The following is a 26,226-nucleotide window of genomic DNA, read 5'->3' as shown; positions in this document are numbered from 1 at the left end:
GACATGGTGGAAAGGTAGAGATGGGGGCCTTCCTCTTCTTCTGTTTGAATTCAATCTGAGCACATCACTGGGTCCAACTGAAACAAAATACATTGTCAGACACTGTGTGGGTGCGTGCGTGCGTGCGTGCGTGCGTGCGTGCGTGCGTGCGTGCGTGCGTGCGTGCGTGCGTGCGTGTGTGAGAGAGAAAGAGAGAGAGTGAGAGCTATAAGTCTTACCTTACCAGCTCTGTCTGTCCTGACAGCAGAGTAGAATGTATCAGATGGAGCAGGTTTCTCTAGAGGGAACAAGGTAGGCAGGCAGGCAGGCAGACAGACAGACAGACAGACAGACAGACAGACAGACAGACAGACAGATAGACAAGCTCTTTCTAGTCAAAATGGTCATCATCATCGTCAGGCCTTGCACTTTTTCCCTTGGGAATAGAGTGAATGTTGGACTTACTGGTTGGTTTTGTGTTCAATCTGAGCGTACATGACATTGGGACTACTGGTAGTGGCAACACAACACAACACAACACAACACAACACAACACAACACAACATACCACATGTTTTTCAGCAGCAGGGACTGGGAGACTAGTCAGGATCGAGGGAAAAATGAACGGAGCAAAGTACAGAGAGATCCTTGATGAAAACCTGCTCCAGAGCACACCAGTACACTCCGCTGCCATCGGTGGATACAGAGAGGAGGGTGCATGTGGGTCCAGTTGATGAATAAACAGGTGATGAGCATTCTGGCAGCCGTCCACTGATCGTGTACCTCTTCACCTTCCATCCAGTAGAGCTTCCCTGCACCTTACAGCTCACTGAGACAGAGTCACGTCTGAAGAACTGAGCTCTGTTGGGACGGACACTCAGAGAGGCTGGAAGAGACAGGCCTGAGGGAGAGAGAGAGAGAGAGAGAGAGAGAGAGAGAGAGAGAGAAAGGAAGAGAGAAAGAGGAAGAAAGTGAGTAAGGGGAAGAGAGAGAGAGAATAAGAGAGAGTGTGTGACAGAAGGAGACGGAGAGAGGGATAGGTCGTGGGATGTTGAAACAGTACATCAGTAACTCACCTGCTACCCAGAGGAGCGGACGACGGCTGTACTCTGTATAATAGACTGGGTCTCCTCTCCCAGCTCTACAGCTATATCTCCCTCTGTGGTTCAGAGCAACAGGGCTGAGAGAGTAGGAGCCTCCAGTCCCACGCTCGCTGTCTGGTAGTAGCTTGTTTGAGTAAGATTTACGCTGTCTATCATACACAGCTCTGTGTATTTTCTTCACTGCATCAATGCTGTCTCCACAACCTTTGGGGGTGCTTTTATAGTTTGGCATCAGTGGCATTCTCTAACACTATCACTTATTATCTTCTACTCATAGAATACATTCATGTTTTGTGGGTTCAAACCCGCTACATTAGCTTCAATATTAGCTTCAGTACAGTATAGGAATAAGTATACCCTTCAAGCTAATGCATTGACTCAAATGGTGCATGACTGCCATCCTCTGGCTAGTTAAGTTACCGTTTTTTCTCTGAAACATTTGACAGGGGATGGTTTTATAGTTTGGCATCAGTGGCGTTCTCTCACACGATGACCAATTATCTTCTACTGATATAATAGAGTAATGTCGGAAAAACAGCTTTTAGCCAGCATGGTCTGAAAAAATGGAACAAACTATAAAATGCAACGAAAATAGAATGAACAAGCGATACTAAAACTAGACTTTCTAGTACCACTTGGGCATTTTAGGTTGCTCTTAGGGGACCTTGTTACAGAGGAGTGTTCATGTTTTGTATGAAACTGTATCTTTTGTTTGTTTTAGTTTGTTTAGTTTATTTTCTTGTTTGTATCCTACGTATTTGTATCATTTGTATTGCAAGGCTCCCTTGAAAAAGAGACTCTGGTCTCAATGAGACTCCCTGTTAAAATAAAGATGAAATAAAAATGTCTGTGACGAGTGGGGTCAAACCCGGGTCTCCCACATCCATTAGGCCAAGGGAACATCCTCAAGGTCTGATTCCAAATAACTTCTGCTACATTCTTCCACCCTTTGCCTCCATGGGAAGACTCATCCGGGTCACTGCACCAATGTGATTGGGTGGGGTTTGAACCTGGGTCTCCCACGTGGGAAACACAAACGTGTACCTTTAGGCCAAGAGGTCCAAGGGCGACACTTCAGTTTACATGTCTCAGGCAGGGCTACCTTATCACAAGACAGTGATTCACATTTCCAAGGCAACGATACAAATAGTGAGGTGCAAAGATGTCTTTGTGTTTATAAGCCTAATACATCCAGTCATGCAAAAGGGAACCAGAGAATGGTTGTATGCACCAGGGGAGAATGATCATATGCAAGTTGAAACAAATGAATTACAGTAGCCATAAATGCAACAAATGCTTTGGACTTGAGGCAGCAAGTTACACCAAATGTGAAACTTTGTATGGACTAAAGTTACACCCTTTTCATTCCTATTCAGGGGAACCACTGAAAAAGATTGCTGTTGCTGTTGGAGTACATCCAGGTCCAATTCCTCTTTGTTTGGACTGTCACTTGTACTAATGTAAGCAGACCTGCATTACTCAGCAGTAGGACTAATACGGTTACTCTCCAGCACCCTCAAGAACACTGTTGTTGCTAAGAAAGCTGTGAAGCTTGTCACGTTAAGACAAATTTTCAGCTCTAAGTCTCTAGGATGCAGCATTTAGGCCAAGCCACGCATGCCTTGCCTGGAAGATGTGATTCACCCAGGAAACATAAATTACACCCTATCACCCCTGACACCCTCCGTTTTGACATTCCCCTGACTGATTAGATGTTTGAGGCACAGCGTATCCAAGTGTTTGTTCAATCCCCTACCGAGACAGACCACCCATTTTCCTGATCCACTCTCACTCCATTAATACATGTCTTCCTAGGGCGGATAATGGTAGCGGGGAGCCATCTCAGGGCGGAAACCCAAACCAGAAGGTCCCGGCCCTCGCTCCCCGCCAGGTCCTCTCTCTCACACTCCTCACATGGCTGAAGGTCTGGCTTGTTTTGAGGGTGAGACCACCTACCGTGCTGTGCCACCAGGAGGGGGGAATGTCACGGGTAACTTGAGACGGAGTTCAGTCGGTAACGACAGACATTCGGTTGACTAGACATGCTTAGGGAAAATCTCCTTCTGGTCTATGAGGTAACAAAGAGCTGCATTCATGTGATAAAAAAGGTTAAAGGGAGAACCAATTATGTGTGAGGCTGACTGAATAGAGTATGTGCGTGCTATAACCGAAGGGGATATGGTTCAGCGGTCTCTTTCTCTTCGGCTCTGGGAGAGGAGAGGGAACAGGTGAACAAGTCTCAGCTCTCTTATGGAGAACAGTAACCCCAGGGCTTACCTCTGTATCTCTTTTGTCAAATCTCAATAGAAAATTCCATCCCTTTCACCAAATATATGTCGTTTGGTGAGTGTTAACCCTAGCGGTGAATAACGGTGCCATTTGTAGAGGGTCGAGGCAACCTGCTCCTCTATAACTCGTGTAGACCGGAGAAAATATTGCCTTGAACTCGAACCAGCTATCTGGGAAGTCCTGATGTAATAACAAAACACACACATAATAATCCAGGAACTTAGAATATGTACACATTTTTCTTTATTATGATACAATTCACAAGTTAAGAAAACAGTTTGCATTTGAACTTAAAAAAATAACATATAAAAGGTATAACAATTCATCAAACTAAACAGAAATGTTTAAAAAGGCCTAATTAAATTAATTATTATTTTACGCAACATTGCCATTTTCAGAATACAATGAAATCATATTTACAATAAAGGAGGATAGTTAATGTGAATGATTTAAGTTGTGACTTCATACTGTACATAACTTTTCCTCAATAGTTCCATAAAATCTATAACAAGACATTAATTATGTTACATATCACTATAAAGACACATTACGAATTCAGTCAAGAGATTCTCAGCATTTAACATTCAAAACACACGTGAAATGTTTGCAGATACACTGAGCCATCACATTCAACCTTCCTGTTGTGAGAGTCGATAGCATCAGTTGAGGTTTTCTCAATCAAATCCTTCATTAACATACTTGATGAACAACCAAGAAATTAAGAAGTGGGGGGTCATTTCGGAATCATCTTAGATTTGTAACTTGCCAAGCTTAGCACAAGCTAAGATACACCTGACTTGAACTCCCACTCTGAGCTAACACAAAGGCATGTTTCACAGCGACTCCAGGCACTGTATACAAACAAGAGCACTTTTCGGCCTAACGCTTTGGTGAAAGGCAATTATAAATGTGCGCTACATACACATGAGTCGACGCATGACGAAAATGAACAGTAGTCAGGAACAAACAAACACTATGCATGGCACAGTAACGTTTTACAAAAGAACCATCTGAGCACTGACGCGTAACATGCACGTTCCAAGTAAGCATCGTTCGGGCCATTTGGTTTGTAAAAGCAAACAATCTCTGTACAGGCAAATGGAAATAGACTTGAGATAAGTTATCATTAAAGAGAGAGGAAATACATTGTAGGAGATGAGAAGCATCGTATACATGAGTTAGTGGAGGTGGATAATAGGGGAGATTGTAGAGCCGCAGTAGTGAGGTTGTGGATCCTGGGAGGGGGGGACTGGGAGCCAGGAAGGCTGGTGTACTGATTGAGCCTCTCAGGTGGTCCTCTCCTCTGGAAGAGGTGGGCCACATGCACAGGTGATGCTGAGCCGGACCAACCCTCTGAGCTCCAGTCAGGCCTGGATCTGCCAAAGACATGTCATAGTGAGTTATCTATGGAACTCAACAACAACAGCAGCGATAGCAACAGCGTGACCCTTTACACAACCGCACACTGTAGCCGTCACGACGCTAACCTACGGGCCTCGACTTACTCCTTGACTACATCGTTCCACAAATCAAATCTGCAGCTACACCGTGTCCTAAAAAGGGAAAACCAACAAAGTAAGTATTTGATTACATTTCAAACATAAACCTATCCCAATTGTTCACGACTGACCGCAGATATTCCCTCCACAAAGACTAATGATTTGTGGGTCCAGGTGCCTGCTCTCTGAAGTGGTGCCAGTCAGAGTGTTGGCATTCGGAGGAGCCAGGACAACACAGGGGGGCACTGGTCCTGGAGAGTGGTGGAAGAGAAGTCGGGACACAGACTTGGCATGGTAGCTGCTAAATGACTCATTTTGCAACCATTAATGCTCCAAAAGGTCTGTTTTCCTACAGTGCGGTTCTGGAACAATTACACCAGAGGCCAATTCATCACACGCTTCAACCCGAACTGTGAAATTCCAAGGCAGGTCCTCTGAGCCATCAGGGCCTTCAGCCATGTCAAGAGGAGAAAGCTAGCAGCACGATGCTATTGCAACACTTCACACTGCCCAGTGTGTATCTAGGAGGAGAGATTGCCCATATGACTGCATATATTCTAGCTAGCTAAACAGTAGTTTCTCCTTTCTTGGATTATGGCAACGGTCCAAAGCACTCCTCACTCAACAGCTACTTATAAAAAGCCGTTTACATTCCTCACCACGACATGTATATGTATAGAGGGTGCTCAGCAGGAATTTCAAATGAAAAGATTAATCCCTATATGCACTTTGTTCCATAAGGGCTGCACCTGACGAACACATAGGGCTATGTTCTCAAGAGCATATATTAGGAATTATGTTTTTATCTCTAAAGGCAGACCATTCAAGGGGACAATTTGGGTTTGGTGTTTGGTCTATAAAAAAAAAACACAAAGCAGTCAATGATACTTAGCCCGGCAGAAGAAAAAAATATTTGGGCTCTTAATGGGAAAATTATGTTTTTGTCATATGCAATAACTTACACAAGTAGAAAGATGTGCTGAAGAGGGATGACTCGATTTATGGTATGATGTGTAGCGCTCTCGAGAATCTTGGGACAAAAGCCTTACGATGTCTGCCAGTAAATTGTTTATGAATTCTGAGATATGAAATCCATCACAGAGTGACTATGATAGTAAACAGACACCATCATATGATTTCCCTAGCATAAAGCTGGATGAATGACAACTGCCCAGCAGGGGAGTGACTTACACAGGAATTTGACTATAACATGTTTTTAACGATTTAGCTGGATAAGACCGGATAAATCAGGAAGAATATAATTTCCGTCTTGGACAACATTTCCCATGTTAGCCATATTTCAATTCACTGACATGCCACACATTTCCATCATTAGGTTTCACAAATTGCTTTCATACTGTCCCCTACTCAAGGGTACTTTAACTTTCTTATTTGTGACGCTTTATTGGAGTCTGAGGAGGAATCCCATCAAAAACCGCTTATGGTAATATGGCAACCAACAAAGGACCATAATAAATGTACTGTACTTCTCACAGAGACCATCGTGAAACCTGAAAGGAGATGATATATTGTGGAGTATAAGGAGTGTAAATTGATGAATAAGGCCTGAAACTCACCATGTAGCTTTTATCTTCTGTCGTCAAAGACGGTTACTTCCACCTAGACAATTCATTAAGTTAAAGAAGAGTGAACGGAGTGATGCAAACCTCCTGTCAACGTTTTATTTGCACAGACATCGTTGACTGATGTGAGTGAGTAAAAGCACAGACAGCAACAATGAAGATATCAAACCACCAGACACTCAAAAATACAGACATCAACTTTCTTTTGGTGCATTGGGAGGACACAGAGGGGAAAACAGGGCAGGTGTGACATTCCAGTCAATCTCCACTCTCCTATCCCCAGCCACAGAGAGGCCAAAGTCAGCAGCTCTGCAGTGCTGGAGAAATAATCCAGGTCATCATCAAGCCAATAAAATCATACCAGAGGAGGAGGGCCTCAGCTGCAAACAATTTCAGTCATATTACCCCAAACCCCCAACCCTGAGTACAATTAATTGGGATGTCAAGTCAGTCACCCACACACTTGAAAAACCAAGATGTTTCTGCAACCCTCTGATGTTATGCAGATGAAATGGATTAAATACAACTTTTATCTGGTGTTATTACAGGGTACCCCTGTGCACCGCTGAGTTTCCTGTGCGCTGCCCAGACTCCTGGTTTCCATTTACAGGCAGCCGTCCTGGGAGTGGAGTGGACTAAGCCTTGGAAACCACACACCCACTCAGCCGCAGATCAGGTCACCGTTATACCTCATTGTTCTTCAACACGGAGCTAGCCCGGACTCTTAATATCAGGCATCACGCAACTCATTGTTTTCTTATCGTAATACAATCAGATAGTATTTCTGTGTTTACATTTGTAAGCTAATCCATTAGCTACAGACCTAAGAAACGCATTAGGAAAAATTCAACCTTCTTCCCATAGCCCTGAGATTGCTGATTCCGATATGGGTACTGGAAATGGCAAACACAGACTTTCTTAATGTTCTAATTAACCACAGCTCTGTAGGTTCTCTGGCTATACCAAACTCTGTGAGAAGAAGGATACGACTCGGAGGCCTCTCTCGATGGGGTCGGTGAGAAGCAGGCCCCGTGGAGCGTAGATCTTGTCATTCTGCTCTTGGATGTACTTGGCAATCTTCTTCAAAACCTGCCCAAAAAGACACGAACAAAACATCTTTAGTACCATTATTGCATGTTGGAGGAACAAAAAAAACAAAAAAAATAAACCTTTCGTTCCAACCTGGAGCATTTGCACCCACCAATCAAGGCATGTGTCAACCTTTAACTTATTGCCTCATGCTCTAAGTGGGCTGAATCAACCCTTGATATTTTGCCAGAAGATTCATAGTAAATCTTTAGGGTGTGTGCTCATCTGAGCAGCCATTTCGAATCACACATCTTCCAACTTTATGAACACTAATAGCATATAAATCAAGCCAATGTTTCTCATTTCATATCAATCTGGTCCGGCCCAATAGACATCCTGTTGAAAATGGAAGACCACTGTCATGCTTAATTCTACAAACACAGGACTGGCCCAAAGGCCCACTTTAAGGTTTTAGATTTATATAAAATCATATACATCAGGAAGCTTTTAGACCGTAGAGCAAATTGTTGATTTATGGCCCTGCTGTAGACCTTGAGACCTTTCGGTCCATGAAAAAGGTGATTGATGATTTCATAAAACCCCTCCTAGTCACTTACAGGTAGGACAACGTTTAAGGACACGTGTAAGACCTCAATAAATATGTCAGTTTATCAGAGGAATAAATCAAATCCTAGGTGTTTTCCTATGCCAACTGATTTTAAATCCTGTGCCAACTGAGCTGGATCTGAACAAAGGTTTTAGGGTATACATGTAACATTGGCCTTCATGGCATCGGTAACTACTGCTACAGACCCATACTGCTCTCTTCTGCATTAGCCTTTCTAAGAACCCTATCTATCGGAGAGCAAGTCAACTGCATGGGTGGTCACTGGTCAGTACTACACAGTTAATCAGTTCCAGCTCATACATACAAGAGCTCGTATGTTTATGGAGACCATAAATAATTTTGACCAGACCCATTTGTTAATTATCGAGAGGGTCTTCTATTACTCTAGGACAGCTTATCAGCTACAAAGCTATTCAATCCAAGATGGCCTCTTGTCTTTCTTCTCGTCTTTGTATAGGCTAGGTTTATATTTTCTTCTCAACCAAAGGACTTTACACACTACAGGGCCAAGTCAATTCAAACTGTGCTGGCTCAGATATCTTCTTTTCACATTGTCCTTTCCAGCACTGTCTCAGCAAGTATGATGGACGCATAGCCAGGAAAACCCAGTAGCTTGGCCAATCTCGGTTTGGCTCTGTGAATTAGTTTAGGCTTTAGTGTTGTGGTTGAGGGGCACGCACCTTCTCGTAGTGAGTCTCCATACAAAGGAAGATGGTGTAAGCAGTGAGGCAGGCCAGACAGCCCTCCAGGTACGACTGGCCACCCAGCTTCTCTGCTTCAGCATACAGGTTGTTCAACGTCCGAACAGTCTCCTCAAACTGCTGCTTATCAATCTGAAACACAACCCGCCATAGAAAATCAAGAGTCGAATCAAAACATAAGGCAAGATCTGAACAGTACAGTACAAAGCAATCAAGGTGGTAACTAAGTGATGTCTTTGTCCATTTCCATGATCAAATGGAGCGTTAAATATCTATCAAATTCCAGATCTTTTTTCTTTTTTTTTTTTCATTCCTTTTTATCCTTGGGATAAAATGAGTGGGTGGATTCCCAGAACTGTATTTTATCAGAGAACGTTGCATCTCCCTCCACTATTGGCAAATCCTCCAAAAATAATTAGGATGCCTTGGCCGTTCGCTCACTGCATGTTTTCACTTTATACCCAGCAGGACACACCATAAGCCTGACTGAGGAATCTGACTGTCTCTCCTTATCTATTGGCAGAGGCAAACATTTTCGAAAAAAATCCCTTTCCCATGGTTTCCAACAAAACAGTGATGATAGCTTCAGTGTTACTGATATGAGAAACGCAATGTGGGCTCTGACAGGGTTGAAGTAATCAACCCCCCCCCACCCCACCCCCCCATTACAGCCAGAGTGAAAGGGCTGGGTCACAATCGAAATCAGTCTTTTCTCAGGCGCTCGTCACGTTAGGCTAGCTCAAGGGAAGGGAAGGCTTAGGGCGTAGCACCTCTGGACATGGCGACTGTTTTGACTGAATGTCGGCACGCATCTCCACTCTGGCCTCATGGAGTGGGCTCACTCTCCTCCTCAGAGACGGTGGGAGAGTGCAGTGTGGACGTGGAGCCTGTAGACCAGACGTGGAGCCAGGCCCTCCTGGGCCTCTGAACAGGCTCCAAGTTATGCTCCCATGTGCCCAAGGAATGTAACAACAAGCTCCAACAGATCAGTGGTCTTCGCCGTGTTTTGGTGCCCGCCGTGAGCAGCCTTTTGTTCTCCCTCTAATTTCCCCATCTGAAGGCTGGGATTCAAACCACATTTCTCCGTCGGAGCATCTTTTCCATTACGTCCAACGCAGCGATGAGAGCAGTTAGGAAATGTGAATGTGCAAAGAGAGAAATGTGTTCAACACACTCGTATTAGTGTTTGAGGTTATCATGTTAAATCTTGTTTTTCCTTTGTGTTAACCTACGATATGCAGGGCATCTGTGAACGTACGTGAGGAAACAAAGGAGGAGGTCAACATGTGAAAATGGCTCACGGAGGAGATTTGACAGCATTTACCAATTTATTCATTGTCCTGGCAGGCTTGGCTAGGCATCTGCCAAATACTCGAAACACTCTTCCAGTGCTTTTCCAGTCATTTAATTCTCCAAAAACATTAAATAGAAAAATGATATGTAAGATAATAGTACAATCATAAATTAATAGCCTTAAATAATGCTGAATAAAATGCGTACTCGGGATAAATAAATGAGAATCAAAAGTTTAACAAATTAATTAAACAGTTTCTGGATTGAAGCATGGCTGTGAGGTTTGAAATCATCCTGACAAGGTGAAGTAAATAACTGTCCATAAAAACTAAGCCCACTTAACAGCTTGGCAGTAAATTGCATATTTGATATACTGTGCTCGCAAATGATGGAAGAAATGTTGGAGAGGCTTTTTATGACAAGACGCTGTAGCTGTTGACTCCCTGAGGAGAATCTCGCTGTACTTCTCCAGAACTTCTAATTTGGTATGTGTATTGCATCCTACAGGAAAACGAGTGTGCTTAAAGAGAGACCACCCAATCAAGAGGGAAGTGCCTTTAAACCACACAGCTCAAGTGTTGCAAAAGCTGCTCTTTTCATGTGGCACATGCATGGCAAAATAAACGTTTTTTGCCTTGTGAACTCTGAACTATGTAGCAAGCACATTCTTTCATGTGGCATGGAGTTGGAGTCTGTGTAGCATCATGGACCTGCATTCCATTCTCTGGACTATTACCAAATCCTGTGTTTTAACCAGTTTCTGCTCTCAAACATAACAGTTCAATTGAGGATACAGACCAGATCAGTGAGAAGTGCACTGGCTGTCTCGAGTCTTCACTGCACTTGATGTGTTCTGCTTTATAAAAGCCATGGGGGTCTGACAGCGAGCGCACGCACGCACGCACGAGAGAGAGAGAGAGAGAGAGAGAGAGAGAGAGAGAGAGAGAGAGAGAGAGAGAGAGAGAGAGAGAGAGAGAGAGAGAGAAGGGCCTGGACTTGAAGTAGAAAACTCTGTCTCTGCTTGCAATTGAACAATTTAGTAAGTGTTCAACGTTTTGGTCAGATTACACATTCACAGAGAAAGAGATCAGAGTGAGGCTTCACAGTACGATAAATGCTTAGTAGGATGCTTGGGATGGCTCGACTCTGACGTCACCCTAGATGTCACACAAGTTGAGATTTAAATCGATTAAGGTTAAGGTTAGGGTTAGGGTAAGGGTTATATTTAAGGTATGCGTTAGGGTTTAAGGGAGAGCCATCCCAAGGATCCCAGTTAGAATCTACCTTCACAATACAGCATTGCTGTGCTTCACCATACGCACCCTGGTCTCCAGTTCAGAGGGGAACTTGGTCTGGAACTGGCAGACAGTGCCATTGGTATAGTCCCTCTGGAGGAAGACTTTGGCAGCGATGGCTGCAGGCGTCCTCATATCCTGCAAGCTGTGAGTCTGTAACAACAGTAAAGGAGTTTAGTTCAAGATAGAGCACTACGATACAACAAGTTTGTTTCTGAATTAAGTCCCTCAAACTGGACAGACAACCTACTGTATGTAGGTCTACAACATCAACACTTTTTTCCCCAGGTTAAAAATGTAAATGTTTTGTTTTTTGTTCTGTGGTGATTTACTTTTGGAAATATGCCTAAAGTTTACATGTTTGGCTCCATCCAGAAACCATAGTGAATCAATGTCTGAGACAAGGAATTATGAACAGCTGTGATCTCAATTTAACATGACACTGAGTTACAAATTAATAGGCTATCCTCAACAGTACACTATCTATTTTACATGCCTATATGCCCAGTTTGTACATGTGCCTAATCCATCAACAAGACAAGTTGTTTTTACGCAATATCTCCCAGTAAGAACAGGTATTTATTTACATAATCATTATTTATCTTAGCCATGGTTTCATAATTGGTGGAGCTAGCAGTAGCTGCAGGCATTTAATGTTTCCCAAAAGAAATATCACACCTCTCACATCTCGACAAGTTGTGTTATCAAAAACAGTGACACACACGATGGGATGAAAACTAGCGATGCTTCCATAATGAGCATCGGTACCTGCCCCATATTGGCCCAAAATGCTGGATTGGGAATCGGAGATAAGGAATGTCATTTAGCGATCCGATGCCATAGCGCAAACTGTCGTACAAACTTGCCAAACACAGGCGTTGTCAACAGCTGAGATGAAATGCGGTGACAACAATAACAACCATGTCTACAGTGTGGTATTACTTCACACTTAAGACTGACACCAGTAAAACAGCTTGTTGCAATATTTGCAAGGCCGGTGTTTCGAGGGGTGAGAGTAGCAACATTTTTTTTTTTTTTTAAAGAGCCTCGGTACTCGGTATTGGCCGATACTCAAAGTTCAGTAGTCAGTACTCGGAATTGGTATCAGCATTTCAAAAAAAAAAAAATGGTATTGGTATATCCCTAATGAAAATACAACTTAATTTCCCCAATCGGCAATTGACAAAGCAGAGGTTTTATTGCCAACATAGCATTCAGAAAGTAAGATTAATGTCAACTGTCTAGACACTTTGGTAGCAACACACAACAACAAACAACGAAATTAGGCCTACAATGATGCTATGCAGTATGCTTCATTCCAGATGGGAATTAAACTAAAACTATCAATGATGATGAATAGTGCTAGCTAATTAGCTGAGTATATGTGTCGGTATGTCCAACATAACATCTGCCAACTGTCAAAATCAAGATGAAACCAAGGATGTAAATAACATGAAGAACGAGCTGTCAATAGCTGTAAAAACAAAGTCGATCTTTCGTTTGACTGATGATGTAGTCTGCGAACGTTAGCTAACTAGCATGGCTAGCAAGCAAGGTTAGACAGACAGACCTCTATGCGACATTAATCGTAAGTATTAGACAATTCAGAGGAAGGAGGAATAATAGTTATTGACAACTACCCGGTTAAAATAGCTTATCACAACTAAACACACGATCTAGCTTACCTCGGCCATGTTGACAGCGCTCTGTTTACCTTCCGCTAGCTGGTGCTGCTGTACTTCATGCAATGTGTCCGGGTAAAAAGAAAATAATTCTAGGGTTCCGAGTGCTGCTGCCAGGCAACTTTTCTGCGCCTTTCACTTATCTCATTCGAGTGTGTAGGAGGTGAGTTATAGATAAAACATTCGTTTGAGACCGCTTTTATTAAATTCAGTGTATGATTAATGAAATTACTTTGCATCCCACAGTAATGGAAAGGACAATTTAGCTAATATTGGGGAATACGTTTAACCATTCTGTTTGTGAAGCACTTCTAGAACGCACCAAATTTGGAGTTTGTACTGAAACTGTGATTTTCCACACAACTCTAATCTAATAGACACAATCAGATTTGAGTGATTAGAAGCATGGCGTTTGATTACAAAACTGTTTAATGGAATCCTCATTCCAGGGTTAGAAGGTTTATTTTTCCTCAGATAGGCATGAGAAGGTATAACTATGGCTTAGTACTTACATAAGTGCACTGCAATGCAGACCTAAACATATATTGCATATAACTGATTATGGAAAAAGACCACCTTAACATTACCCACGCATAGTACCTCCATTACATTACAAGTTTAATTGTACTCCTAACACTATGAGCTGTGTCTAACTTCAGATTTCACTATCCATCACTAAAACACAAAGGGTAAATCTAGGTAAATAGTCATAGAGAAGTGACTTTTACTGAGCAATCCAACTGCAGTTAAGTTAGCCCCATATAAATCCCTGATCAGAGTTGCAATGGTCAGTCGGTGAGGATGTATAGTGTTTCCATTAGAGACCCACTTCAGCATGAGCGGTCTGAGCTGCAGTAAAACCATGGTCGTGGGCTATTAACCAGCATGTGTTGTAAATGAAGGGCCCAAATGGTGCTCATTAGTGGGCTCTCCCAGACTCCGGCCATCAGAGAGGAGCTAGGGCTTTAAAGGCCTGCCCCATTGCCAGGAGACAAACAAACGCCTGTGGAGGGGCAAGAGGGATTTGAACATTTATACAGATCCACTCTAATTACCCCCTGAAACCCAGTCCAACCCTCGTGATGCATGGGATGGCTGTGAAAACGCATTCCTCACATGCGAATCACAAAGATCAGTCCAATGAACACCAGTTCCTGAGAGGCTGTGAAAATCTCTGAACTTGGCCAAAGCTGCTACAGCTCTAATACCCTGTTAGAGGTGCATTTCATTGGTAATGATTACCATTATGTGTCGTCAGCGACATGAAGGGGTATGACTCAGTCAGCTCTCTCATCATTCACTGGGGTAACAATGTACAGTGTATTCATTTTACAACAGGTCCCAGTTAAACAATGTGGGTTTTTTTTTGCTAATAAAGAATATGTTTTAAGAGATCATTTTATTTGTTGGCATATACTTGCAGCTAGATGTTTGATAGCTGGTGAGATCTGTTTAGTCATATTGATTATTTGTTCCTCAGCTACAAGTCTAATGGATGGAGAAGAGAATAATTAGTGTGAGTTACAGGTTCAATCTCCTCAGTATATAGCTTGAAGCTTCGATCTCCTGAGTATATAGCTCGAAATAATATGTAGTTCCTCTGAGGAACCATCGATGGCAGTTACAGCAATGTAGATACTGTATATCATGATTCATCAAACAAAAAATGGCAAAATAGTACAGCTTACACATAAAATAGTATATATTGCATGGCAACTAATCTAGTTACACAGAAAATGATATGAGTACAGCATTTAAGTCTGTGTACATCTTATCAGTTTGTTTTCCAATATCAGACTTTCAAATAGAAACATTTAAAATTGGTTTAATGTTTTACATGTTTTCTTGTCCTCAAAATAATTTGAAAATGTACTTTCTGCTCTCCTTTTTCCAATTACCTAATTTTTCCAGTGTCATCTAAAGAGTGTAAATATACCTTCCCCAAGTTAAGCCTTTTAATCTCCTAACCCTAACCCTAACCTTCCCAATCAGGTGAATGGTGGAACTCAACAATATCCCAATGACCAGATGTTACAATAGAGGGTATGTCCATATACGACATGTTAAACCATCAAATACCTTGCAGAGCTCCAACAAACATAATTCCGTTTTTCCTTCAGGTTTTCTTCCATTTTCTTCAATGTTCCAAGCTAGCATAGGCAACAATATTCCTACCAGGTCGGAAAAGATAACGCACATAACAACAAGCAACCATTCTGTGGTCATGTTGGGAGGGTTCTTGGAATGTAACATCCAATGAAATTGTGAGCACATTCTCCCATCGCTTTGTCTAGTTCAATCTAAACCAGGTCGACTAATTCTCCAGACCTCCAAAGGAGAACAATGTGATTTGGAGGTATGGCTACGCAAAATTACCCCTACCCCTAGCCCTGACCCTAGCCTTAACCCTAACCCTAACCCTAACCTTAACCTTAACCTTAACCTTAACCTGAACCTTATCCCTAACCCTAACCCGGGCTGTGGTCTGTAATGTCACAGGGCTAAATCAGTGAGTGGAGTGTCCATCTGAAATCATAGAGATGTTTCTACGGTTGCACTGGCAGCTCATAGTCTCTATGTAAACAAAGAAGCATGAAAGCACAAATTGTCCTTGAAAAGGTGTCTGAGTCTTGTTTCTGTAGAATGACACTTACAGCATTGACGATGCTCTGACAAAGGTCTCACAACCGAAAGCTTACTTAATAAAACAAAATGATGCGTTGATCCTGAGTGAACAGAGACTTCCTTCTTTTAAGGAAGAAGTCAGCCAAGTGCTTGTGTGAACACTACTGGACAGTACACCCACCCGTCATAACAGACCCAGTGAACAAAACATAGGATTGGGTAGATGTGATGCATAGAGAAACAAAACTGGTGCTAAATGGAGGAGATGGAGGTTCTCTTGAGTGGCCAATCAATCCATCTGCCTAGTTTTTGCATGTTGTCTATGTCATCCTGTGAGCCAAAGCGTCTCTCCTGCTGTCTGCAACACTCCCTACCAGCACAATCCTCCATGAGACAAGCGTGAAATGCTCCCATCCCCCCCCCCCCCCCTCTTTACGCCCACTTGGACTGCTTGGGGTTATTATCATTTTGTAGGCATGCAGATCTTTGGTTAAGCAGAGGCCTGACTTGCTTTGGCTTGAGATCCACGCACCCAGGAGGAGTGATGCAAGCTGGTTCCTTTTAAAACTCAGATTTACAGCCATGAGACTAATAAGTGAAGACACACAACTGGAACAGATTTCACTTTCTTTTCAGAGAGTACATTTAAAACCTGTTACATATGTTGCTAAGCTGAAATCCTTGCGCTTGATATCCCCTAATGTCCTCTCTGCCCGAAAGCCCCCCTGTGTACTCCATGTGGAAGCCAAGAAGGAATAGCATGTGCTGAACTGTGGCAAGTGGCAATAGTGTGTCTATGCGTGCTTGTCTAACTAAGTATTCTTATTTAATTTTTATTCAATTATCGTAGTATTTCCAGATGCAAAATAACCAAAGCGTATGCAGTTTGTTTGAGTTCACCTTTTCTAAAGCAAGTTGCGAACATTTGAAGATAACATAACAGTCCATAAAAGTCAGGACCAAGAAGTTTAGTTCATGAATGATCATTTTGTATTTCAGAAAAAAAATGAATCACCTCTAAACGTCTTGGATCTAAATTGAAATGATCACAGATGCAGACGGTTTATGTAAAGTGCGCCCCTCAGGAATCCCCTGCGCTACCCCAAATTACCACCATAATGATGTGTCATTATTAGCTCACCTCACTGTGATTTACTGCATCAAATGTGGTCGGCAGTTTTCATTCAACACCCTATGAAAACTTAAACAATCACTTTCTTCATGCTGCCTGGTAAGCATTTAAAGAGAAACATTATATGCCTCTAAATGTTTATTAGCTGTTTAATATCCTGTTTAGCGTGTCTTTTATCAGTTTGGTGCATTTCAGTCCCTTGGTTAAGTCACTGTTTCCCGTAAGTACCGATCCTTCCCCCCTCCCCCCCCCCTCTTATGGACATGCCGAGATACCGCTCAATTTCAACTAGCGCCCATAGCTAACATGGGTGCTAATATAAAGATGTTAGTCAAATTCTACAGAAAACATCTTCATCATGCTTTTGGTGTAACTGATTCATAGTTCTTAAGATACCGATTAGCCACATTAGTCATGTTTTTCCATTTAAATGACGAGAAGATAAGAGTAATTATCAACAGAGTGCCTCAAGCCCTACCAAAAAACCTTTTGTTTTTGATCATAACAGTGTAGTTATATTGATTATGTTGGTATTTTCTGGTTGAAAATATTGAAAAGGGATGCAGAATGGCCAATGCTTACCATTCATTCTTGCAGGATGTGGGTTGCCCTCATATTGGGCATGTTTTGACTGGGATTGGGGAGTCAGATTACCTCATATTTTGCTCAGCAGTCTGAGAGGGCGTTAATCATCCCGTTAAATCGAGACAGCTTTATAGCCTCGTGTGTGAGAGTGCCTATAACCCACATAACTCTACTGCTCACTAGACCTACACACTTAAATGTCTAATTTAACAAGCAGAAATCTCGAAAGTAGCACATTCTTAAACAGCACCAATGACCAAAACATTCGGACCAATACCAGTGAAGCCCGATTGTCTTTTTGTCTTGTGGGTATTCCATGGTAAACCAGGCAGTGAAGTAGAACACAACAATATGTGTAAGTCCTTATGTGTTTCGTTCCTGATTTATATAATCCTTATGTATGATTATAATGTATGATGTAGCAATAACAATAATTTCATTTGGATTGCTAGTGAGAGATGAGAACATGTTTTAGGGCCTGCAATGCATACATACTGTAGATATTGCACAAGTTGTGAAGTGGTTGAGTTTCCTCAGTGTTTTTTTACTTTGAGCAGATCAGAGTCGTAGCTACATTGTTTTCAATCAAATCTATCCACTTATTCTTTCCCAGTGCAAATTAGATTGATCAAAGCAAACCACAGTCTTTTCTAGAATTTCTCCCTTTAACAATTGTCATAATTTTGTGGTTCATAAGAAACATGACAGACAATGATGAAAATGAATGGCTTGCGCAAACCAAATGGGGTGGAATAATGATTGTGTTTATCCCTTAAAACCACTTGCGATTACACGGTCCAAAATTGAAACATCTTCCCTTTCCTCTGGTTTTTATTACCATGAATTGGAACGTGTCCTCTGTGGAGAAATATTTCATTCCATCTGATTTCATGCAACAATACAGAGCCGATGGTTACAGAGTCCATTCTGCAGGGAGCGCTATCACAACCCTCAGTGCCCTGAGATATTTACATCCGTTATAGGCCACAATTCATGAGGCATATTCCTCTCAAATGTTGTCATTTTCCCATCTTTGTTTACTTTCCCTGAGGTTTTCTATTGTTCTTTATGCTTATCAAAGGTGATGACACCATGGGACAATGAAGACCAAAGAGTTATTTAAGTGAGATTCAACACTCTGTCAAGGTACAGTATTTCACCTTAGAACATGAAAGAGGGGGGGAAAGAGGGGTTACCGGTATTGATATAGGGTCTTTAGAGAGCTCTGATACATTCATTATCCACAAAAGAGTGTGTTGACAGAGCTTGGCGCGCTGGCCTCTCCCTCTGAGGCTGTATCGGTTGACCCGTGGCAGAACAGGCTCCACTACTACAGAAGTAGGTCAGAAAACAGGGAACCTGAGTAGAAGGCCCACGACATGAGTTATTCATCTGAAAAAATTAAGCCCACAATTAATGTCCTGGTTAGAATTTCCAGGCATTCCCAATTAGCTTCAATTTAGATTTTTTTATTTTTATTATAGATGACAGCGCAGTCAATATTGACCAAAAGCAAACCATTACAGTAATTATGCTTTCATGCTTTTTTTTCCTTTCACTTCTAATTAAAACAGTTTTAACTTTTATGAATGATAACATTAAACATATATTCCAAAGGAGATAATATAGAATAGTACATTATTGTATTGTGCATTGTGTGTATTGTACTGTATTTGGAGTTATACTGTACTATTGTTCACCTATACATTAATAAGTCACATTCACAATCACGCAAGGAGAAATGCTACATGGGCTGTTTGTAGGACTGATCTGTAACAGAATTCTGGATCAAAGAGTCGGACTGGAAGAGAGACTGTCCAGAAGGCGTACTGTATCATGAATGAACAGAACCAAGCCTGTGATGAGGCATTTGGAGCTGGGAGGGCTTGGCATCCTAAACCATTCTAAATTTTTCAGTGCCTTGTTCAGCTCTCCAATCTGTGTAATAAATGGAAACTGACACTATTGTGACAAATGTGTACAGCCATAATTTGTTAGTTTTAGTGGTTTCTGGTGTATTTGTAGCACTTTGGGTGCTGACTCATAGTTTGCCAGCGAGTTGGAGTAGAGAAGGGCATCCTTGTTCACAACGGTGAATACCACTCTTCTAAAACACAGAACTGGCTTATACAAATGCATGCCACCCCATGAGTCGGGGTAAATGAAGAGAAAAAAAAAAGTCTAATTGATTTGTGTATGGTAATGGAAATCCTGTGTACAATGACCCTGAGATCAGCCTGTCTTATAGGCCTCCCAAACAAACCAAGGGGGGAAAGCCTGAATATTGAGAGCTGGAGTGAAGGAATGGGTAGCAAAGAAGGAGGAGGAGGGTGGAGGGGGTGTTATATTCATGTGAAACCAGCCCAAACAAAGACTCCCTGTTTCTGGGACCAGACAACCCCCACTTCTCCAAGCAAGATAAATAAATAAATACAAATGGAAAAAGAAACCACATACGCCCACTGAAAAGGCCTGTAAGAGAGTGAGTGACAGACAATTGAAAAGACAAATTGTTACATTGTCTTTGAGTGGGGGTGGCAGGAGGGTTGATGCGCAAAGGTAATTACGAGAAGACGTGAACCAGGGGGTCAAAGGTCAGACTATGTGTCTGACCCCAAGTTTTTAGGCCATCCCGGAGAAAGAAAGAGGGTCTGAATTGGGCCAATGTCTCTCTTACCCCTTCCCTTATTTCTTACACTGGTCGCCTGGTGACACAAAATGTCTTAGTCTTTTTTTTCTCTCTTTTTTTTTTTTTCTTGAAGGTTCTCTTTCTCACTTTCAATACTCCTTTTTCTTTCAATACCCCTCCTTAGAAAAACCCACAGGCTTTTCTCTGACCGAGCTGAAAAACGCTGACGAGGCATTTGTCCTAGGGCCACTCACCCATGTTTGATTTAATTGCTTTTCCAGCCCTTGGTGCCACAGCTCTCAGCAGCTGGGTCTGGGGGACAGTGCTCGCTGCCTTGAGGGAGAGGTACTGTTATTTTGACAGTCAGGCGAGGAGACAAGGTTGACCTGACCCATACTCCCTTGGCTGGCTTTCCCATGGTACTCAAGGGCTGGGAAATGGGAATATAGCTACCCTGTTCCTGTTGTCCCCTGTATCTCTGCCCACAGTGCCACTGCTGCTCGGAGCTTCGAAGCCACTTTTTTAGGTTAAGTTTTAGGTTAAGTACTGTAGAGTGACTCAGGAACCCAGGTCAATCTTTATTCTCTCCCCAAAGTGTACATACGTTATATTACAATTTCTGAAATGTTTTTGTTTGAAAAGTCCAGTATGTAACATTCAAGCTTTCTAAAAGCTTCCTAATGGTTGTAATGACTATGTTTAATTGGTAGCGATCAGGGAATGAGATCCCTTGAAAGAAATATTTCATTTACAAAATGCTGTTTTGGTCTGGAAAAAGCACTTTCTAAAATGGAGTGTCCTATCTGACACTTGGTTTGCATATAAATGTGTTGTTAGTGCCATGGGTGTTCTAGGGGAATGGACTCACCGATTTTCGCCTTTCTGTCTCTGGTGGCTGCCTCTTCGAATCATGCGCGCATGCAGAAACACAACAGCTAATGTCCAACACTGGAAGTCCATTTCGGAGAGTTATATTATTATGAGGGAAGATGTTGTTTGGAAAATTTAACAGAATGTCGCTATGGTGACCAGAGGTGGCAGATTTCCAACAAACTTACCCCCTACCCCAAGGTCTTTTAAAGGTACAATATATAACAATAAGATCAATCAATTAATGTTACACATGTTAATTAAATGCAATAATGGCACTGAGGGTTTTACATTCTATGGAACTCAATGACTGGGATGGTAATTCCCATGTCCAAGAACATTTTTGAGTGTTACACATTAATAACACTGTGACATTGTCTTCAAATAATATGGGGTGGGGAAAGGAAATGGGGTGGGGGTGGTAAGAATGTCTTATGGTGCGGGATGACTAAACTCAAGGCAACATGCTTTCCTTGTTAACGGCAATGGGTTCCTGATGAAACCACATTGGGGCTGCCATGTAAAGAAAAGTTGGAAGGATGCCCATTTGTTTGTGCAAGGACAAGAATGAGACATTCGACTCACCTCCCCCCTACTCTTACCAGCAGACAACAAAATGTGCAGTAAAGTCTGTTGGCCTGGCCTCCAAAGAAGAACAAGTCTTCATTGGGCTTGTATGTGAGATATTTCTGTGCAGGAAAACCAGAGACATGGTGATGTTGTCATCTTGGCAAACGTCTTTGCACACCATAATTGTCTTCATGTTTAAATGCCAAAAGTTATTGATCACATTCTAGTTTATATTTCAGGCTAGTCGACCTGCAAGAATGATCTTCTCTGCATTCATCATTGGCCACTCAAACTGTGCAGCACCGTGTGGGCAGTTCCCTTGTCTTCAGTGTAAATGAGAAGTAGTAAAGGCTCCAATCACTCTGTGGGGGGGAGACCAGAGCCCAAAACAGCCTGGGGCTGGGGGATGGGGGGGGTGGGGTGGGGTGGTGGCTGGGTTTGTTTATCATTTGCGGTGCTGTAGTAGTATTAGCCTCATAGTGATGGACAGGGCATAATCGATGGCATGAAAAATGGCACTTCATTTGTTTGAGGGGGGAGAGGCTCTGTTAACCTTACGCTGTCTTCAAACCCCATTAATTTGAATGTTTATGCATGTTAAAGTTAACCAGGGCGCCCTGTGAGCCCTGCTTTGTGTCAAACAGACAGAGTGCATGTGAGAGCCAGGAGCCCAGAGGGCAGTGCTGGTCTAATGTCTTTGCAAAATGCATGAGGCCAAGAGGATGCCACAAAACACATTTCCATGCCCACATCATGCTCAGTGCATTCAACACGTCCTCAACTGTTTTCCTTCACAGTGCTTTTACCCATTTGACAGAGTGAAAATCAGTGGCAAGCAAAAGTACTGTAGTCAGCTCAAGTAAAAAACGGAAGAAAAAAAGTACAGTATCTCTATTCCAATTCTTTGCTGATTTAGACTTGAACGAATGTAGGACGATTCATATTTTGAACAAGACAATATACCAGGCGAAGATAGATCTCAGCTGTAAAATAAAATGGCCTACATTCAAAGATGGTGATAAAGAGTGTGTTGGTATGGTAGTATAAAGTCAAAGTAATCACATACAGATGGATGTCAAAATGACTTTGAGTCATTGCTACCCCTCAAACCACGACCACCACACACACACACACCCGCCCAGAATTCTCACTATGATATCTTCATAGAAAAAGCTTCTCTCATGTATTACTCTTTGCGCTTCAACTGACATTATCACTGTTTATCAGTTCAATTTGTAACTGAAGAATCCTGTGCGAGGCCAACTTTTTAGTTCATGCAAAAATGACTGTGATACACAGAAAGCAAACTTGCCTCAATTGACTCTCTCTCTCTCTCTCTCTCTCTCTCTCTCTCTCTCTCTCTCTCTCTTACTATTCTCAGAGGAATTTTTTTTAACTCATCACAACTGTTGATCTTTGTGTGCTTGTTGAAAAACAGAATAATGTAAACAGACATTTCCCAGTCATCCTTGTTATTGGCTCTCTGTGAATGATGATACCCAGACCATCTTAAATGTAGTAGAACAACTGAATCAAAGATGTGACCACAGTATGCCCCAGCTTTCTTGGTCATTCAACTAGTAATTGTGCATGATCTGAGTTTAATTATATTCAGCTTAGCTAGTCTCTCCATTTGAGCCTGCTCAAAGCTCACTACCCTGTTCAACAATAAACAGTCACACTTTATTTGGATAGTCCCCTATAGATGGTCTACAGTTGCTCAAACTATCAACAAACTATCAAGTGCAACTTTGTTGATCTGCAACAGCTTGCTAGGGTTATGGTTAGGGTTAGAGTAAGGGTTGTTGAAAGTTGAAATGTTGTTGACAGTTAGTTTAACACTATATACTGAACATCTACAAACCATCTATTTGGGACTATCCAAATAAAGTGTTACCCAACCAACTTCACTTCTAAGGTTGATACTTAGGAATGTGTGAGGGAGGGCATTACTGTACCATTAGAGAGCAATGGAAATTAACAGCACTGTCGCTAGGGAAAACTATCAAAAGGTGAACATGATGTATGGTATCATCAATTGATATGTCACCTACAGTATATATCAATTGACATGTCATGCATTTAAAAAACACTCCATAAAACATTTGTCCAGAAAAACAATGGTAAACAAAAAGATGAAAAAAAGGGACATCCATAAACAAGAGTAAAAGCAGACACGTGTTGAAGATGACATGGTTCATTTCTGCATTCTCACTTGTGTGGTATTGCAGGACAAGCGATGCGAACAGATCATACCAGTGTGTGTACAGCAGCAGCAGGATTTTCTGTGCTTTCCTTGGCTGGCCGCTAAGAAAGAAAAGCAAAGACTTGTTTGTTTTGCTGTTTTTTTCCCCTCTACACAAATCAATCTGTCATTTCTGGCTAGGCAGATAGAAAAAGCGCTGTAATAGAGTATGTGGAGAGTGTTAAGAACCAGTGTCTGGTTTTGGCAGCTCCAAATAGCATGCTGTGCATTGTGCTGGGCTTGAATATGCTTAAGTATCCTTTAAAAATCATGGTCAGAGTGATATACCATGAATCAGAGTGTCACCACAAATAGCTCCAATTTTCCACGCCTTATTTGAAGTGGTTACCTCAAATATGTACGTGCAATGAACCAAGTGTACATCCCAAATCAATTATGAGAGGTAGTTCACTGCATACATAGGTGTTCATTAGCATTGAAGTCAGTCAGATAATCTTGTTTCGGTAGAGAAGGTTTTTTTTATTTTCACATATTTTACCCCTCACATGTTATTCTTTCTCTTTGCTAGCTTGACATTTTCAACAGATCAGTGTGATTCAAATGATAGTTCCAAATGAATGCTGTTAGATTTCTGCACATTTAATTTGCATAGAAACAGATCTAGATAGTTTCCACAAAATCAAGGAAGGAACCTATTTCAGTGGGATGTGGAAACATGTAGGAAATGGTCACCCTTCCAGTCCAGATAGTGTCTTGAGTGGGGCCAGACCCTGAGCACCTCCCTCTACACAGTATGGGCCAGATACGCGGTGTGTGCTCTCCCCTGCTGAGCAGTAATCCTGTAGCCCGAGCACGAGGTATGAGTTATGTGAGAGGTATTTTGGCCCCAATCTGGAGGAGCACAGCAGCACCACAGCAGCAGCACCGTAACCTTGAGTAACTGCAGCAGCCCCCTCGCCCCCCCTCCCCTCCCCCTCCTTCCCCCCCTGCTTCTTCTTCTTCTTCGTCTGAATCCAACTTTCACAAATTACCTGCATTAGTCATGGGGAGGGCAGTGCATGCAGACAAGCCATCACAAGCTGCGGTATACACTATGGCTTACTGTCTTGTGAAATTGCCTCAAGGTGCTAGAGCAACATTGGCTTTGATTCGGAGATCACAACCCTTTAGAATTAGTAGCATAGAAATACAAGTGGGCATTTGTGGGGTTGCCAGTCTCTCTACGACGATATAATCATCATTGTGTAACACAACTGTATAGTAAAGGTCAGTGTCTCTGCAGTTTTGATATGAATCACTGTATCAATTCTATTCACTTCTCCTAAGCAAATGTGCTTGAATTTCTCCAATTTAATTCAAATTAAAGTGGGATGGCGCAGTACTAAGCTTAGTTCGTTAGAGATAGTGATCTAATCTGCATTTCACCCCTTCATTTACCTTTCACAATGGGTCAACTTCCCAAAGACAGCATGTGCCAATCATGTTTGCCAGTAAGATAAACTGTTTTGTGTGCACTTATATAGATGCGCATAATTTGATAAGGATCTTCATCATTACTCATACAATAGCTTTATTTGAAGACGAATGGATCGCCAGTACCGACCACGGCTGTTGAGCTTTGTTTATTCTAATGTTATGCAAAGACTCTTACTGAGAGGTAGTTCCCCCTCTTGTGATTAGTCAATCACCCACGATGCAGCTATTATGCAGTAACATTTGCTTAACTACCTCAAACTTTTCTCAATGGCCTTGGCCCGAAGAGCCCACAAAGGCAGTAACCGACGACACTGGAGACCCCACTTGACTCTCTCTAAGGTAGGACATCCATGTTGCACTCTCCCTCCCCCACAGTTAAGTGATGTTGTTGTTATTTTTCGAAACATTTGTATTCTTTAAGATAGGGCTTTTTCTTCCCCCCCCCCCCCCCCCCTCCTCGGAACATACTGTAACAGATATATTTTTTTTACCCTGATCATTTCTCATGCTCATGCACCTTGTCACACTTACAAAGACGTTATGGCCTTGAGGAGACCCAGTGTTTAGCTAACGGTCACTGATGACAAATGTATAGCCACATCCACATGTTAGCTGTGCTGGGCCATATGCCCTTTCATGGGGATGCATGCACATGTATGAGAGATTATGTATTTAAACACTGTTGAATAAAGATGGATGGTTTTTGAAAACCTTGGGAAACTCCATTTTCCTGGAACCTGGATGTCCAAATATTTAGTCTCTCAATTGTTAATCGTGCAACTGCACCAAAGTGCTCCTGATTTTTAAGTTCACTTGAACGGAGTCTGTTCATATCTGTCTGTCATGTTCCTAGCAATATGTTGATAACGGTGACAGCCGCTGGAAGACCACAGTATACTCTAAATGAGATGATACTTCTTCACTAGGGCAGGGATTTCATCAATGCAGATAACAGCTTTCCGCACTGTAACTTTCAGAAATGTCTTTGATTTCCACAACAGCATGTCACGGATCGAGGGAGTTGACATTTGATGTAGATATTGGCAGTGCGG

General features: G+C 42.1%; 1 protein-coding gene across 2 annotated transcripts; it reads right to left on the bottom strand.

Moving 5' to 3' along the window:
• Positions 1-3,606: 3,606 nt before the first annotated feature.
• LOC310807379 (golgin subfamily A member 7-like) lies at positions 3,607-13,139 on the bottom strand. Of its 2 annotated transcripts, none has more exons than XM_083673844.1 (6): positions 13,085-13,139; positions 11,427-11,552; positions 8,791-8,943; positions 7,441-7,542; positions 6,448-6,490; positions 3,607-4,747 (listed from the first exon to the last, which is right to left on the bottom strand). In XM_083673844.1, exons 1-5 carry the CDS (start codon positions 13,091-13,093, stop codon positions 6,458-6,460), a joined length of 423 nt encoding a protein of 140 aa, XP_083529970.1. In that variant the 5' UTR covers positions 13,094-13,139; the 3' UTR covers positions 3,607-4,747; positions 6,448-6,457. The 2 variants fall into 2 exon arrangements, with proteins under 2 accessions (XP_083529970.1, XP_083529969.1); XM_083673843.1 differs by lacking the exon at positions 13,085-13,139 and adding an exon at positions 11,987-12,045.
• Positions 13,140-26,226: the final 13,087 nt, after the last annotated feature.

Source organism: Argentina silus, assembly GCF_951799395.1.
Source record: "Argentina silus genome assembly, chromosome: 7".
NCBI classification, from domain to species: domain Eukaryota; kingdom Metazoa; phylum Chordata; class Actinopteri; order Argentiniformes; family Argentinidae; genus Argentina; species Argentina silus.
The sequence above is the reverse complement of the archived record's forward strand: the minus strand, read 5'-3'. Positions and strand labels throughout refer to the sequence as shown.